The sequence below is a fragment of the Gouania willdenowi genome, chromosome 13 (assembly GCF_900634775.1).
Source record: "Gouania willdenowi chromosome 13, fGouWil2.1, whole genome shotgun sequence".
Lineage (NCBI taxonomy): Eukaryota > Metazoa > Chordata > Actinopteri > Blenniiformes > Gobiesocidae > Gouania > Gouania willdenowi.
This window is the reverse complement of record NC_041056.1, coordinates 21,260,811-21,276,259: the sequence shown is the minus strand read 5'-3', so window position 1 is coordinate 21,276,259 and position 15,449 is coordinate 21,260,811. Positions and strand designations below refer to the sequence as shown.

The 15,449-nt window shown below is 40.0% G+C and overlaps 1 protein-coding gene across 4 annotated transcripts in view; it reads right to left on the bottom strand.

Moving 5' to 3' along the window:
• inppl1a (inositol polyphosphate phosphatase-like 1a) overlaps positions 1–15,449 on the bottom strand; it is a 39,784-nt gene that overhangs the window by 4,951 nt on the left and 19,384 nt on the right. Inside the window, exons 9-27 of one of the 4 annotated variants that reach the window (XM_028464731.1) lie at positions 15,033–15,183; positions 13,648–13,754; positions 13,239–13,341; positions 12,951–13,147; positions 11,717–11,834; positions 11,387–11,483; positions 10,870–11,008; positions 10,664–10,763; positions 9,155–9,243; positions 8,972–9,053; positions 8,803–8,892; positions 7,586–7,699; positions 7,056–7,232; positions 6,810–6,965; positions 5,640–5,724; positions 5,416–5,460; positions 4,547–4,633; positions 2,160–2,889; positions 1,615–1,748 (exon numbers count right to left, since the gene is read on the bottom strand). In XM_028464731.1, the coding sequence (XP_028320532.1) occupies positions 1,615–1,748; positions 2,160–2,889; positions 4,547–4,633; positions 5,416–5,460; positions 5,640–5,724; positions 6,810–6,965; positions 7,056–7,232; positions 7,586–7,699; positions 8,803–8,892; positions 8,972–9,053; positions 9,155–9,243; positions 10,664–10,763; positions 10,870–11,008; positions 11,387–11,483; positions 11,717–11,834; positions 12,951–13,147; positions 13,239–13,341; positions 13,648–13,754; positions 15,033–15,183 (2,801 nt within the window). The remainder of the gene's footprint in view (positions 1–1,614; positions 1,749–2,159; positions 2,890–4,546; positions 4,634–5,415; positions 5,461–5,639; positions 5,725–6,809; positions 6,966–7,055; positions 7,233–7,585; positions 7,700–8,802; positions 8,893–8,971; positions 9,054–9,154; positions 9,244–10,663; positions 10,764–10,869; positions 11,009–11,386; positions 11,484–11,716; positions 11,835–12,950; positions 13,148–13,238; positions 13,342–13,647; positions 13,755–15,032; positions 15,184–15,449) is intronic. The other 3 variants (XM_028464732.1, XM_028464733.1, XM_028464734.1) reach the window with 3 other exon arrangements.

Genomic DNA, 15,449 nt, shown 5'->3' with positions numbered 1-15,449 from the left:
CTTCATCAACCTCCGCCAGTATAAAGAAGGATTTGCCGAAAGACTTTGTCTGGTTGAGGGTTCAATTCCTTCTATCTTTGGAGACGACGAACAGAGCACTTCGGTAAGCTGTAAATAATGCTAAAAAGTGTGATGATAAGACGTCCCTGTCATTGTTTTGTTAGCATTAGCAGTTGCTTAGCAAATGCACCGTCTTCAGACTTCATATGTTAGCGCTGTGTGCTCGTTTTAGATCCTTGATGATATGGCCTACGTGATTTAATTTAAGTCTAAAGTTTTCATTAGTCATTTCATTTTGCCATTTTTGTCTTTGAAAAGACTGTATTAAAATGCATTTCGTGACGTTAGCTTGGCGCTAGCGTTAGCTCGGTGCTTGTGTTAGCTCACTTGTTAGGGTTCTGCAGGTTCATCATCTTCATTTTCATCTCGCTCCGCTGGGTCAGACTCTGGCTGGAACATGTAAGGCTGGATGGACAAGTCTTCTGTTGTTGACATTTTGTAAATAACCTCTGAATAAAAAGTTTATGCGCCGCTACATAGCCGTATCTCTTCTATCAAACTACAAAAATGGTCGAGCAGGGTGGAGTTGAACCGAGTGTCACCTGAAGAGGGGGCGGGGTATGGAGTGTCTCATTTGCATTTAAAGAGACCGCACCAAAACGAGTTGCTCTCAGAAGCACATCAGAAAAGGGGTAGAAAAGGGGTGGAGCTATAATAATGAGGAATTCAGACCCAAGCATTGCAGTTCAGCTTTATATAGACCACAACTGTATGATTTATATGTAAAAAGGAAGGATTTAAAACCATGATATGTCCCCTTTAAAGTGATATATATATATATATTTTAAAAAACTGTAACAGAGGTCTTTTGTAGATATTTATTGAGTGTTTTAAAGCATCAATAAGTGATTTCTTTCAAAATGATGACGGTGGTTTTATGAGAGTGCGTCTGCAGCTTAAGCCTAGCCTGCTGCCTAAACCTGGTCGAGAGCAGGTTTGCGCCACGGACTGTGTTACTATGGTAACAAGGTGTTTTCTCATTGATGAAACGGCCGTTCCAGTTAGAACTTGGCTTAACGGAGCCAGACCCTCGGATTAAACCTGGACTTAACCCTGAGCTGGGTTTGATGAAATACCCCCCTGTTCTCTAGCACCAAACTTTTAAAATGTAATCAATTTATCTTGAATAGTTTTCATCTAAATCTTTTAAAATGTACTCACAACATTAATGGCAACTCGAGTGTGAACCCTATTGGTTGTGGTGATGATATGATCCTTTCCTTCCTGCAGCGCCACCATCAGGTCAAACTTTCAGTTTTAGAATTAGTGTGTCTTGAAAATATTTCATCCAAATCTTTTCCTAATTTGAGGTGCACATTCATGACTCCCACAGAATTAACCATATTGATTGATGTTGGTGACACCCCCCCCCCCCTTTCCTTTAATAAACTTTTATTTACTACTTTAGATTAAAATGTTTCTGTCTCAGACACATTGTCTTCTATGTCACTTTCACTGTGAAAGAGCTGTTCCAAAACTTAATTGACAGTAAACCTTTTCCTAACACACACTATGCAGTGCAGTGTTTGCACTCGTCTTCCTGCTCAGACGTACCTCAGGAACTCCAGGTCGTCCCAGCCGTTGTGCAGCAGGCCTTGCTCATATCTCTCCAGTCCAAGCCTCTGCAGCCACTCACCCACTGATGACTCCCCCACTGACAGAGATGAGCTGCTGCTGCCCCAAAGTGCCTGAACAGAAAAGTGCATCTGAAAGCTACTGTCGAAACATCACAGCATCAGAACAATTATTAAGCAAAGATTATGTTTGTTACTGAAAATGTAGACCCTTTTCTTAAACTCTTTGTCTAATTTTGTACTAGTTTAAGGGAGGTGACATGATTATTCTTAACTTATCATGTAATGCACATTGTAAACCGTAAACTGCATCTTAACTTTTAAGCTAGAGTCTGGTACAAACATCTCTGTTTTTATAACTTAATGTATTTGTACGCAGTCCTAATAAATTAATAAATGAAATTAAATATAACTGAGTTGCTTTGTGAATGAAATGCGCTATACAAATATATTTGCCATGCCTTGCCTTTGACAGCACATGATAATGAATGTAGTTTAGTACAGGTACCATGTGGAGCAGCCTACCTCCTCAGGCATGTCCTCAGCGATGCTCTCTGTGATGGGGTTCCTGGGGGGGAATGTGCGGCAGGCGTCCAGCCCTAACCCCAGGGGCTGCCCTCTCAGAGGTGGTGCTGATGGAGCGCGTGGTGGAGGCGGTCCACTGAACTCACTCTCACTCAGTGTCTTTGCCATCTGTAGCACGGAGCATGACTGGTCGTCCAGCGCGCCCCCTCCCGCCCCCCCTCGCCTAAACACCTCCCCGAGGACAGGCGGTGCAGCGGGGGCTGATGGGATCCTGACTTCAGCTAGATCAGGGTGAAGAGTGCGAGGTTTGGTCATGGGGGGCTCCGAGCCTGGTTCCAGGGCTGCTTTAGGAAGAGGAGGTGGGGGGAAGTCAGGAGGGGGTCGATTCAAAGTGCTTCCAACTGTTGCTCCGACACTTCCTGCCTGTGCTGCTGCTGCTGAGTCATCCTCAGGTGAGCCCTCCTCACTGATGGTGCGGACTGAGAGTCCCGTCATTGGTCTGCGCTGGGGGGGCGGCCCCGAGGACGGACAGGGGGGTTTGGTTCGAGCGCTGGCCGTGGGATGAGGGGCTTTAGCTGCCTGGGGGTTTGCTGAGGTCGGCGATGGGAGAAGCTCAGCGGAAATAGCTGCAGCTGATTGGTTGGGAACTCCTTCCAGGATGTAGTACGCTGGATTGTTGTAGCTGTTCTTACTGATTGATGAGTCACTGTTTGCTGCTTCCTGTTTCGGTCTTAACGAACACACAAAAAAACACAAGGTTAAAAACTGGTTTTCTGTTCTGTCTACGTTGACCAGGGTTGTGGTCAATTACATGTTTTAATTGCAGTTACATCTTCAATTATCCATGTTCAATTACAACTCAATTACGATTACAGTGACCAGCATTTTACATCATAAAGGGTCAGTTTCGACCCAAGTCTTAAATCAGCTGTAAAATATATTAAAAAAATATTATCTATCATCTAATTTGTTTTTCATCTCTGCTAACCATTGTAGCAGCTAGCACCTCAATGCTAACTATGTAGGAGCTAGCATCTCAATATTAACTATGTAGCAGCTAGCACGGACCGAGTGGTTAGGACACACTAGACAAGATGACATGGTTCAGAGCCAAAATGAATGAATCCATGAGTGACAAATGAAATCATGTGTGTGGCTCACACTTCCAGAGGAAACATGTGTGTGTGTTATTATGGTTAGTGCTGTTTATTGTAGGTGTTAACGTGCCGTTAAAACCTTTCCTTTTTGTGGTTGTGGTAACACAACTCACATACATGCACACCCATCAGCAGCACGCATGCACCCACGTGTGTGTGTGACTCGCTACCTGTCCATCTCTCCTTTGAGAGATGGACAGGTGAGTGCATGTGTGCGCTTCAGCCGCACACATGCACTCACTCAGTGACTCAAATCAGGTTGAAATGCGTGTGTCTCACGCCCAATGCATGACTTGAGAGCTTTGCCAGTATATCAGTGTGAGTGCGGCTGCTCAGACGCCCCTCCCTCTCTCCGGTCTAACCCTCCATCCGGTGTAACCCGTGTTGATTCCGCAGTGATTTCAAAATAAAATGAAAATAAACGTTTTGCGACACCAAATACAAGTCCAAAATAATGGATGCACAAACTCGTTCTATGCTCATGCTGGCAAAAAACTTTTAGGTCGACCAGACATCTCGTCAGTGAGATATTCACTCCACACACACACACACACACACACGGTCCTGTAATTAATAGATAGATCTGAAGGAGGGAAAAAGCAACAAGTTCAGTGTTCAATAATTGTGTTGATCAGAAAATTGTTCTTACTGTTTATGATGTGCTAACTTATAGTACTACATATGAACTTGATGTTTTAGTTCATTTCTGTTTTCTATTATTTGGAGATTGACTAAAGTACACATCAATATTCCCCTGATGGTCTAAACTATAGTCTCACATACAGAGGAATGGAAGTGTTTCAAGCCTGGTAAAAACAATAAATGACTTTATGAAGCCACTTCATTATACTGTATATCAATGTTTCGATCTGCCACAATAATGTAATACCTCAAGTTGAAGGCATTTCTCAGCAGTTTTTAGGTGAGATTAAAAGTGATTAAGTAGATTAATTAATCACAAAGCATAATTAATTGCACAATATTTTTAATTTGTAATTAATTACCAACTACGCAATTACAATTATAATTGACCCTGACATCGACTATCAACAGTTTTGTATTATTCACTCATCAGAAACATCAAATGATGCAGCTTCTACTGGCGTCTGTCATGTAGAAATGTGACAATATAGACTATATCAAGAAACGGCTCTTGATTGTTGATAAGAAAGAGCAAAAAACAAACAAAAAGGTGAATAGTTTCATAGTTTGGTGAGTTGTGACGTGTACCTTGCTGCTGTTTCATCCTTGTTGCTTCTCTCTCCCTCCTCACTAACCTTTCCCAGCTCTCCCAGCTGTTTACGGACCACAGATGTCCTGAAGCAAAAAAAACAATTAACAGAAATGTTGAGTTTAGATTGATGTGGACACATCTCAGACACAACAGGAGTTAATTCCATTAGTTAGTGTAAAAAAAAAAATTAAAAATTCATTCAATCCATTTAAAAAAATCGACAAATGAAAAGCAGTTTTAGTCCAGACGTAAACAGAAATGATCACCAGTTCATTCACTGTTGGAACACAAAAATGTATGTGTATAATTTTTATCCTATAATAAATGATGTATTTTGTTTTCAATTCTTTCCCCAATCTTTTTGTTTAGAGATAAAACCAATGTCTTGGCCCAGTTGGTGCAAACAGTGAGGGGGTAAAGGTGGCTACACGTAATGTCATTTCTGTTTTGGTAGTTTGTCAAGTTTGAGATTATATGCACCGACAAGAAGCTGCCACACCCTCACTTCCTGTTTCAAAAGAAGTCAGTAAAGATCCCACAAAAATGTTCACTTTCACAGTCAAATTTGTATGTTAAGACTGTGGAAGTAAAGTGAAGAAAAGCCCACAAACACACAGAGGGAACGTTAACTCAAACCCAGTACTTTCCTGCTGAGTTAGCATGATCTCAGAATAGCTTTTTCTCCCCGTAAGTTACATTCAATCCAAACATGGAGGACAGATACTGTAAATGAGTTTAATTTGCTGTTTGTTAGTCCTGAGAAGGCACCAGGTGACACCATGTGGTAAAACCAGGATCTAAACATCAAACATGTTCCCCAGCACCCTGTCAACAGCTTGTGCTTCATAGTGATGGACTTTCATACCCGCCCAGCTCTGTGTAGCCGCCTGCTTCCTCTGCAGTCAAAAAACTGAAAATCACAACCAGCTGTTCATGGACTGTGTTTGTTTACTGCTACAATAGGAACAAAAGGCAGGTGACGTTTAAAAAGTCTGTAATTTGTCCCACTTAGTAAATATACTTCTGTTTCCCACATCAGAGACAAATTATACAGCAACAGTAAAATGAAAAAGTGAGGGATTTACTGACTTCACATACTCGTGTCCCGCTCTGGGTCCCATCGTGGATTTCCCTTTGGGTGCACCCGTCTCATCTTTGTCCACACTGATCCACTCTGAAACACACACACACACGTCTCTCAATATAAGACACAGGGCTCCTTTAGGCCTAAATGTCCCTCTTGTAGGGGAACATTAGCAACAATGGCAGACAGGTGGGGGTTCAGAGGAGTGGCTGCATTTTGTTATAATAATAATACTTGTTTTCATATTAAAATAACGGCTAAATCTCACACAATAGACCCTTTCGCATTTGGAATCTATGCATGCATTGATTTGCTTTACGTCACGGTCGTGGGGTAATTTGTGAAACAGAGCATATCTCTCTTTGACTTTGAATGGAGGCAGTTGGAAAAAAAGGGAAAAAGAAGACAATTTATAACTTTTACAGGCATAAACTCAACAGCGGTTAAAACTAAGTAAGTTTCCGATGCAACAAATTTGTGCGTATTTTTGTCATCGTGACGATGTTGACATGTTCAGTCTTTCCTTTAGGTCACGTTTTTTTAATTTATTTTTTTCTCACCTTGTCTGTGCATGCTGTCAAAGGTCAACACCATATGTAGTGCAATCTTTTCACAATAACAATGCATGTTTTGTTATTGCGATTGAATAATTGAATGTATTTTAGTGCAGAATTGTGACCGTCACCAGCCCTCAGTATTACACCTGATGAGGGGGAAGGAAACAGGGAAGAGGGAGTCAGGGTAGGAAAATGGAAGGAGTGGAGAATAGTCAACTGTTTTAAGTTGAGAGTGTAACGTGGTGTCACAGTTGTGCATATTGTGCTGAGGTTCCGTTTTTGAAGAAAATCCTTTAATACAGGATCCGCCCAACGTTTAATATCGTCAATACACAACACTGTCGTTCTCAGCCATCAGGGAACAGCACCACAACTTACCTTGTTACCTAAACTTGTGTTTATCACAAATGACACAAATTCAGCTTATTTGTCATTTAAAAGCAAAGTTTAGCAACCTGCCTCCCTTTAAATGAGATAAACACAGGGATGACATGTAACAGGTGACTTTAACACTTTTAATAGGGATTATTAGGTAAGGGAGCTCTCTGGTGCCCCTTAAATACCACCGCCACTGTTAAATTGCACTGCCGCCATCATGTAGTGAAAGCTGTACATTACCATAGAGTCTCTCCCGGGTTCCCATCCTCTCAGAGGGGACTCGGACCCTCATGGAGCCCCGAATTTTCCCAGTTTCCTCGCCACGATGGGACAGACAGGTTTCAAACTGCTGTGCTGTGCTGCCAATCATTGATTTCAAGGCCAACACACACTCTCCTGAAAGAAAAGGCACACACACGCTATTCTCGCATAATGTTTCTTTAGTTAAATACTACACAAAACACACACACACACACACAATATTACCATAGGACTCATAACCATCCAGAGACTTCACTGTTAGCAACAGGTGTTGGTCCTGCAGATACTCGATCTCTGACAGAAGAGGCTTCAGTGTGGTCAGCTGCTTGTTGGACCATCCCACGCGCAGGAAGTTGATGTTGTCGCTGCTCTGAGTGTCATTCTCGTAACTCTTCTTAAACTCTAAAGGCAGGAGAAAAATAGATACAGAGGAGGGGAGGGAAGAATGGATGGGAGAAGGTTCAACAGGGGCGAGGCAGGATGTTGGAGGTTGGCAAAAAGACAGAAGTTTTTGTTTCATTCCAAGGTGCGAGGTGCAAAGTAGGTGGGTCAAACATGGGTTCATGAGATTGGACTCTAACATAAAAAGTATACTGACTGCCTGGGATAGGAACAGAAGGATAGAGGAGGAGAGGCAGACGCGTTTTAGTACACACAGGGGGAAAGAATGTTTGCAACGTCACTCCTGAAGGATTTCTGTCAACCTGGAGGAAATGTGTTGGCCTGCGTAAATGATGATGAGTCCATCCACTCACCTTCCAGACATGTCGAGTAGAATTCGATAAAGAACTTGGTTCTGCTGGCTGTCTTCACTATGGCCTCGATGCTTTCAAATTCAATGTACGCCTGTTCTGAAGACTTAGGCAGACCTACACAGTCGGGTAGAATGTGGTGGAAACAGGGACATAAAGAAGACAAATAGGATAGAAACAGAAAAAAAGAGTAAACAATTTACTTAAGACCAAAAAATAATCTGCAAATTATCGTTTTATTCACACTTCATACTGTTTTTTGTGTCTTAAGAGTACGTATCAATTTTGGAAGTAACCAATTACTAAAAGAGTTTTTTACTGCAGCCATACATGAAATAATACTCTTTCGTACCTATATATGTTAATATTTCATTTATTCAGACAACGGTTCCTCAGGAAATCCTTGTTCTTGAAACTAAGCACACACGCAGGTATAATATCTATGGGCCAATAATATCGGCCATCTCTACTAAATACCATTAGGCCTTTTTTCTATCCTTTTTTGGCTCACACGAAACCAGTTCTCAGACAAACAAAGAGGATCAATAACTCATTATTTGTAGTCGTAGATAAAAGTCACCAAGCCATTGAAACACGAACACACAGATAATATGTTCAGGTTTCAGTCATTCAGACAACTTATTTTTTTATTTTTGATTTCCTGACATGATTCGACTGACAACTGCCATTGTTCATCAGAGGCGTATGTTAAAAGCTTTGATGTTTACTTTGAAGTGTCCTTGACTTCTGAATAAATTAAACCATAACAAAAATAATCTTGCTGGAATTATTACGTGAAAGTACACCTGGTATTTTGTTTTATCAGTAATATTTTGTTATTTGGCATTACTGTTCTATTTTGTCATGTTGTATTCTCTCTGTATTTTAATATCTTTGACATTTTAGGTTGCCTTTTAAAATCTGACCAGGGACACCAGATTAAAACTAGCCACTTTTGGCTAACTCTGGCTCATTTACATCATGTCTGTTTATTAATGTGCATTGTCCCTTTTAAATAATCAATACATTCTAGTCAAGGAAACTTTAAAGGAAACATCAAACTGATCAGCAGATGCCTCTGATAAAGACTGGCAGTTGTCAGTGAAAACATGTCAGGAGATCAAAGTGGATTTCCTGAGGAACAGTTGTCTGAATAAATAAAACCATAACTTATTATTCGAAAAGAAGACAAAAAGAATCTTCCTGGTACTCTGTCGTACCTTTTTTGGAGACAAACTGGGAGGTCACGCCCACCTCGAATGTCGCAAAAACAGGGGAATGATCACTGGTCACTACATCATCTGTACAACCTGAGGAGAAAAGGATTCAATCACTCCTACGTGTTGGTACAAACTTGTGTGTTTAACTGTTTCCCTCCGATGGTCTTACCGTAGGAGTTGCAGACGATGTGCGTTTCAGGGTACGACTTCCACAAGATCCGGTCACACCAGGAAGGAACGTTTGTTCTCATCTGACCAAATAGAGGAGGTGATAAGAGAACAGAATTATCAGGGGATAGGACAAAAAAAGTGTTTATTAACAGTAGATGTAAAACATTGAGAGCAAACATACCCCTGTGGCCTTCTGCTTCTGCCAGACGTACGTGTCCCTCGAACCTCGTTCATAACGATAAGTAGGAGGGAAGGAAATCTCCTCCTCCACTGAGGGCGAGAAGAAAGACATTCAGGTCCATTTTAATATCGCACCGCAAGTAACAGTGACTTATGGTTTGTTTTTCTACTTTTAGACCATATCTAATGTTACATCATCAGCTGTGTGTGGCCAAAGTAATATCATGGTAGTTTGATCATTTACACTGTAAAGGCTTGCAAGACATTTCTACCCCCATCAATAACGGTACAATAGGTTTAAATGTATGGGCATTGGGCAGCCCCATTTTTTTTTTTTTGCTGAAAACTCACGAAACGCGCAATCCTTATCCGATCCAGAGGAAACTCAGTGAGGTAATTAATGAACAAACCTGACATAACTGAGTTAAATTACATGAAAGTTGGTCAATTATTAACTGAGAAAAGGATGATAGGGTTTTTTTTATTTTTGAAACTGATGCAGAATCAGTAAATTAATCCGGATTCCCTACAAATTTTATTAGAATATTTTATAGCATAAAGTCTATCTTTGTTTAAAAATGTTGTCAAAACTGTTGTAGTTTTGACATTGTCCTGCTCACAGACAAACAGCAGTGAAAAGATTACCTCCATGGCGGGGGTATCAAAGCTGATTGGCTGAGGGAGTGAAGCTAGTTTTTAGAAAGTAGTGTTATACTGGTGACCTGAAGGAAAGTGTATGAATAAAACTGGGTCAAAATTTTACACCAGTTGTAAATATTTAAAATCTACAAAAGCAGCCACACTAATAACACAAGTAATGTGAGAGCAATACTAAATAATGAAAAATGTGTTTTAGAGAAGCCTGTGGGACCATGTGTAACATCACTGCTGCACAACAATGGGCTGGTCCTGGACTTTAGTGTGTAGTTTTTGCATTTTCTCCTTGAGCGTGAAGTACCTCCTACAGTAGGAAAAGCATGTGTGATAGGTGGTGACCTGTCTGGCATGTGCCGTCCTTTTCAAAATCAAGCCTTTTGTAAAGAAAGTGTTTATTCGTACGGTTGCCGTACGGACAACACCCGGTGCCATTGGTACTTTTACCGAAGTACACGTACGTTTACCGAAGTACACGTACGTAGTGACTTAGGGTTAGGATTAGGTTTAGTCTTAGTCACTTGACCTAAACTAGCCAATGACTGACCTATCACCTGACCTAAACTGGCCAATGAGGGGTGCTGAGTGCGGATAGAACGTCGGTACAGTAGGGACTACTGTACCAACGCGTACCAACTACGCTATATCGCGGTTCACCTTTCGCGGCCTCTGTGTTTCACAGATTTTTTTACAGTGCAATATTTGATGCATTTTTTTACAGCGTATGAACACGCATTGTGTTCTGTGTCCTGATTGGCTAATGCTTTGTTCACCCACCAGCGACACATCCAACTCGGTGAGTATATTGATACGGCAACCGTATGGATAGCCACTGCCTTTTGTAAAACACACTCACCAAAGCGGAAAAATACTTTATTTTTATCCTTCTCTAGGTTCAGTTGGTCCACCTTCAGCAGGGGATCAAACTCCTTCCTGTTGATGTAGTTTAAAATCTCCTACACATGCAGAAGCAAAACACAGCAGATAAAGAAAATATGTCAAAGGAAACCCTTCTGTATTTGTTGTTTGTGCTCATTCTGTGTATGTGTGAGTCAGCTTTACCTGAATGTCCATATCCAGCCTGTAGTTGAGGTCTCCCAGCCAGAAAAGGTGTGTGAATCGCAGCGAGATGTCGAAGGAGCTCAGCTGTTTGTCTCCTAGCGACAACAGCCGCAGGATATCAAGGTAGTTCTGATTTCTCCTGTGAGTGTTAAAGGTGTCATGATGACGACAGTAAAAATAATTTCCTCCCACAAAGTCACCAAACTACAAACACGGTATCAAGTAGTTGAAAGTAAGTGTACCTGTATTTCCATTTCACTAATATGTGACTGTGACTCACTCAACATCATATATCAAAATGTGCTCCTGGGATAAAAGTGAGCCTGGATGCCACTCAGTATTTCATTTGTGCTGCTTATTAATTTTTCAAAGAATCTGACCAATAAATGTGTTCATCCTCGCTGCAGTAAATTATTCATTTTAACACAGGAGGACGGTTTTAAATCAGGTGCAAAACGTCAAATATTTCAAAGTTATATTTGAAGGTGAGATGAAGTGAACTATAAGAAGACATTACCTGGCAATCTTCTCGTTTCCTGACGTCAAGTGACAATTCACAAACCCAAACGAGGTTCCATTGAACATGAACGATACGCCGACTGCCCCTTTGTTACCTTAATAAACAAAACACATGGCAAAACTGTCAACCTGTAATAACAAAAATGTGATTCTTAAATTGGGAAGGCATATTAAACTTAGTTCACATCTTTCTCAGTATGGACAAAAAGCAGAAGACAAATTTCAAACTTTTTAACAAATAAAGAAAAGCCTAAATATTTCTTTGACTAACGTTCACCAATACAAACGCATAGCTGAAGCTATGGAAGCACAGTGTTGTTGTTGTCACCTAGAGTGTTAGCAATGCCCGTCTTCACACTGGACATCCCCACATGACTGATTCGGTTCTCGTGTTCAGGTTTCACCAACACAGCAATTTTGATGTTCCACAACGTCTGCACGGCGATCTATAGACGACAGATAGAGAGACAATGAGGAACAAAACGTCATTCTTTCTGCACGCTCATCGAACAGAAACAATCCAGAGATTCTACTTTAAGAGGAAGCCTAAAGTAAAGACTGGACTACATCACAGTTCAATGTGATTGTCTGTCTCTGTGTGTTTGTGTTTCGACGGATCGGTGACTTCTATCTAAGACTAGAAATAATGAGTTATTGAAGCTCTTGTATAGTGGACAGAAAAAAAAGACCCAATGGTATTTAGCAGAGATGACGATATTGTGCTTAAACTTTACTTGTGAGTATAACTAGAATAAACTACACTGAGAAATAGAACAACGCTTGTCATCTGTCCTCGAGTTGTTCAACAAAAGAACTGGGTAAAATAACCTTACACCTACCAAGGTAGAAATGGCTCGTTAAACTGCATTCTGTTTGCTAAAGTAATGTTGGGAGACAATGTTTATTTATGATGTGTTTCAGTCATTTTACGCCATAATTTAGATCGCTTTTCCCAATTTGTACATGTTTTACTAGCTCACTGGCAAACTGCTAAACTAATGCTAACTATCTACATAGATCTGCACCTCATGTACAAACTATATAAGAAACTAGCAAATGTTATATGTGTAATGATTGTTGCACAATATTGAAAGGTTATTTTATTGTGTATTGTTAGTTTCACATCAAAGACACCTTGTTTGTTGTGGAGTTTTTACAACTTTTTAACTGTTGGAAAATTAGTCTGGATGACTAGTGAGGCCTAGACATATATTAAAGATAAACATATTAAAAACAAATATTGCACATATTCCAATAGTGAAGTTGTATAATATTCTTATTTTGCAGATTATTTTTATTTGTTGAATACATCCAGTGGGGCATCACATATAATTGTCTTAACCTGTTTTTTCCATGGAGATATATATAACAGTTTGACCTAAATTATGTTGGGGGTGGGGGTATATGTCAGTATCAGTTGGTTTTTAGAAATTTTAGTGTTGTACAATATCGGCAAAAAGCAAATATCGAACATCTCTAGTATTTTAGCATATGTAGATCACCTTTGTGTAAAGAAAACGATTTATTAGGAAATATATTTTAAAATGTCTCCCAGTCCTCACCGGTTTGTAATCCAGTTCAGTTTGATCCTTCAACATTGCACGCAGTGACTCCACCCACTCCCGATCACACACAGAGTTCTCTTGGCTTCCGAACACGTAAAGATCGTGAGGAATGGCGACGGTCATCTCATCCAGCGTCTTTCCCAGGCCGCGACACAAAACCCACGAAGCGACCGACTTAGGTGATGGAACAGAACCTTTAAGACAAAGACAGTCACACATTTACACAGTCACAACGAAGGTTTCCCACTCAAGATAGACTTCTGAATGATCGGTTGTGATCCTAACCCATATTGAAGGTGCCGATAAATATGGAGATCATGTCTGGTTCGTCCTGGTTGGAATGTTTGTTCTTCATCAGCTGCAGCAGCTGACAAAACGCCTCTCGCTTCTGAAACACACACGCATGAGAAAAGCCTTGTTGAGATATTTTGAGGTCTTATACTACAACCACAAACATAATGCAAGCTGATCTCTTTAAGCCAGACTTTTTATTCATTTAATCGTCACTAATTCCTAATACATTTGCAAAACAAAGTAATTAGAAACAAATTCATCGTACCTCAATTGTTGGCGATGTTACTACTCTTAAGCATGTCAAAATAATTCTTTGGGAGGTAATTTTGATAGCTAAGTGACAATTATCTTATCTTTCTAGGTTAGAGAAGAGATTGAGTGTATTTATTTATTTACGGACCTTGGCACTTGCAAAGATGAAGTCTTTCCTCTGGCTCTTATCCTTCTCTTTCTCTAACACAATGCCCAGCTTATTCTGCACACGCTGGGACTTGATCAGCTGACGTACTGAGAGAGTCACACACACAGACAGACAGTCAAAAGGAGGATCCACAGAAAAGCAACCAGAACCAGAGAAATAAAATCAGTCAGTCACTTGATTGTGAGGGTTACCAGAGGATAGGGGAGAAGACAAGTAGGGAGAAATTTTTTCATGATTGATTTTTTTGCACATAAAGACTGCATTATTCCCATATGCCTAAATACACACATCTAAGACGTTTTCAGGGTTGGAGTCAATTACATTTTAAAATGACAATTACGTCTTCAATTATCCATGTTCAATTACAACTCAATTATGATTATGGTACAAGTACAAATAAAATTACAATTATTATTTTTCCACTGAAAGTCAATTACAATTTCATTCTCAATTGCTAAAGTTCAATTACAATCCATCACAATTGCTGAGCCTTTAAATAAATAACCACATAAAACATGACCTTCCTCTTGTGTTAGCATTATAACAGGTCAGTTTTGACGCAAGTCTTAAATCAGCTGTAAAATACACTAAAAAATATAATCTATCATCTAATTTTCTGTCAGTATTCCCCTTGATTTATTTATTTTTTTTAAATGGTAAAATGATGCTTAAGAGAGCAGACAGGTAGTGGGAAAAGTTGATATGAAACATACTTTTAATAACTACGTATGTGTAAGCCATATAAATGTAACATGGTTCCCCAGGTTTGTGTTTAATTAAATTGTATAGTTTCCATGACAATTACAATTACAAAGTCAATTATCTGAACTCAATTACAATTAAATTATGATTACAACAGCAACACATTACATTTATAATTACGTCAAACTTATAATTAATTATCAATTGCACGATTACAATGATAACTGATCCCAACCCTTGTTATTTTAACAATTGTTTACCAGTAGAAACAAAAGGCAATTCGGGTATAATTTTAAAGGACAGGTGATGGTTAGCTATAGGATGGAAATAAACCATTTATTCTGAAATGCGACCTGCTACCAGGCTGCATGAGAGTCTGTGGGAAAGCCTGTTGTTTTTTTCTATGTGCTTTTATTTTGAAAATACCATCCTTGAATTCCTATTTCCCAGACTGCCCCCTGACCTTCACAGCAATTTCACAAACACAAATAATTGTTGCTAGTAGTTAACCCACAAGAGGTTTCTAATCCCCCTGCTTTTGAAAACTAGAGTGAGTCCATGAGAAAAACAAAGCTTGGAACAAAACTTATGCTCTCATTCATTCTTCTTTAATTGCCTGATCAGAGGTTTTGGTGTAAAGCATGTCTGTGTGTGTTTCTCACTTTTGTCGTGTGTGTAGGTGATCCAGTCCTCCTGATTGTCCTTCACTTTCTTCATCACCACTAGTCTTCCTCCCTCGACATCCACCGACAGCGTGTACTTTTGACTCTTTCCTATCTTTGTCAGCTCTGCGAGGTAAACATCAAGCTTCACCTGAAATGAACCAGAACGGAGTTTACATACGACCATATGTACACACACACACACACACACACACACACACACACACACGCACACACACACACACACACACACACACACACACACACACACACACACACACACACTGTCCACCAGAGGTCTCCAATTTACTGTGCCCTCCAAAGAACATCATGTTAATTTAGGATCATATTAAGAAACCAATGTCTGTGTGACTACTAGATCTAACAGGTTTGCATGTTCTCCCTGTGTTGCCAGTC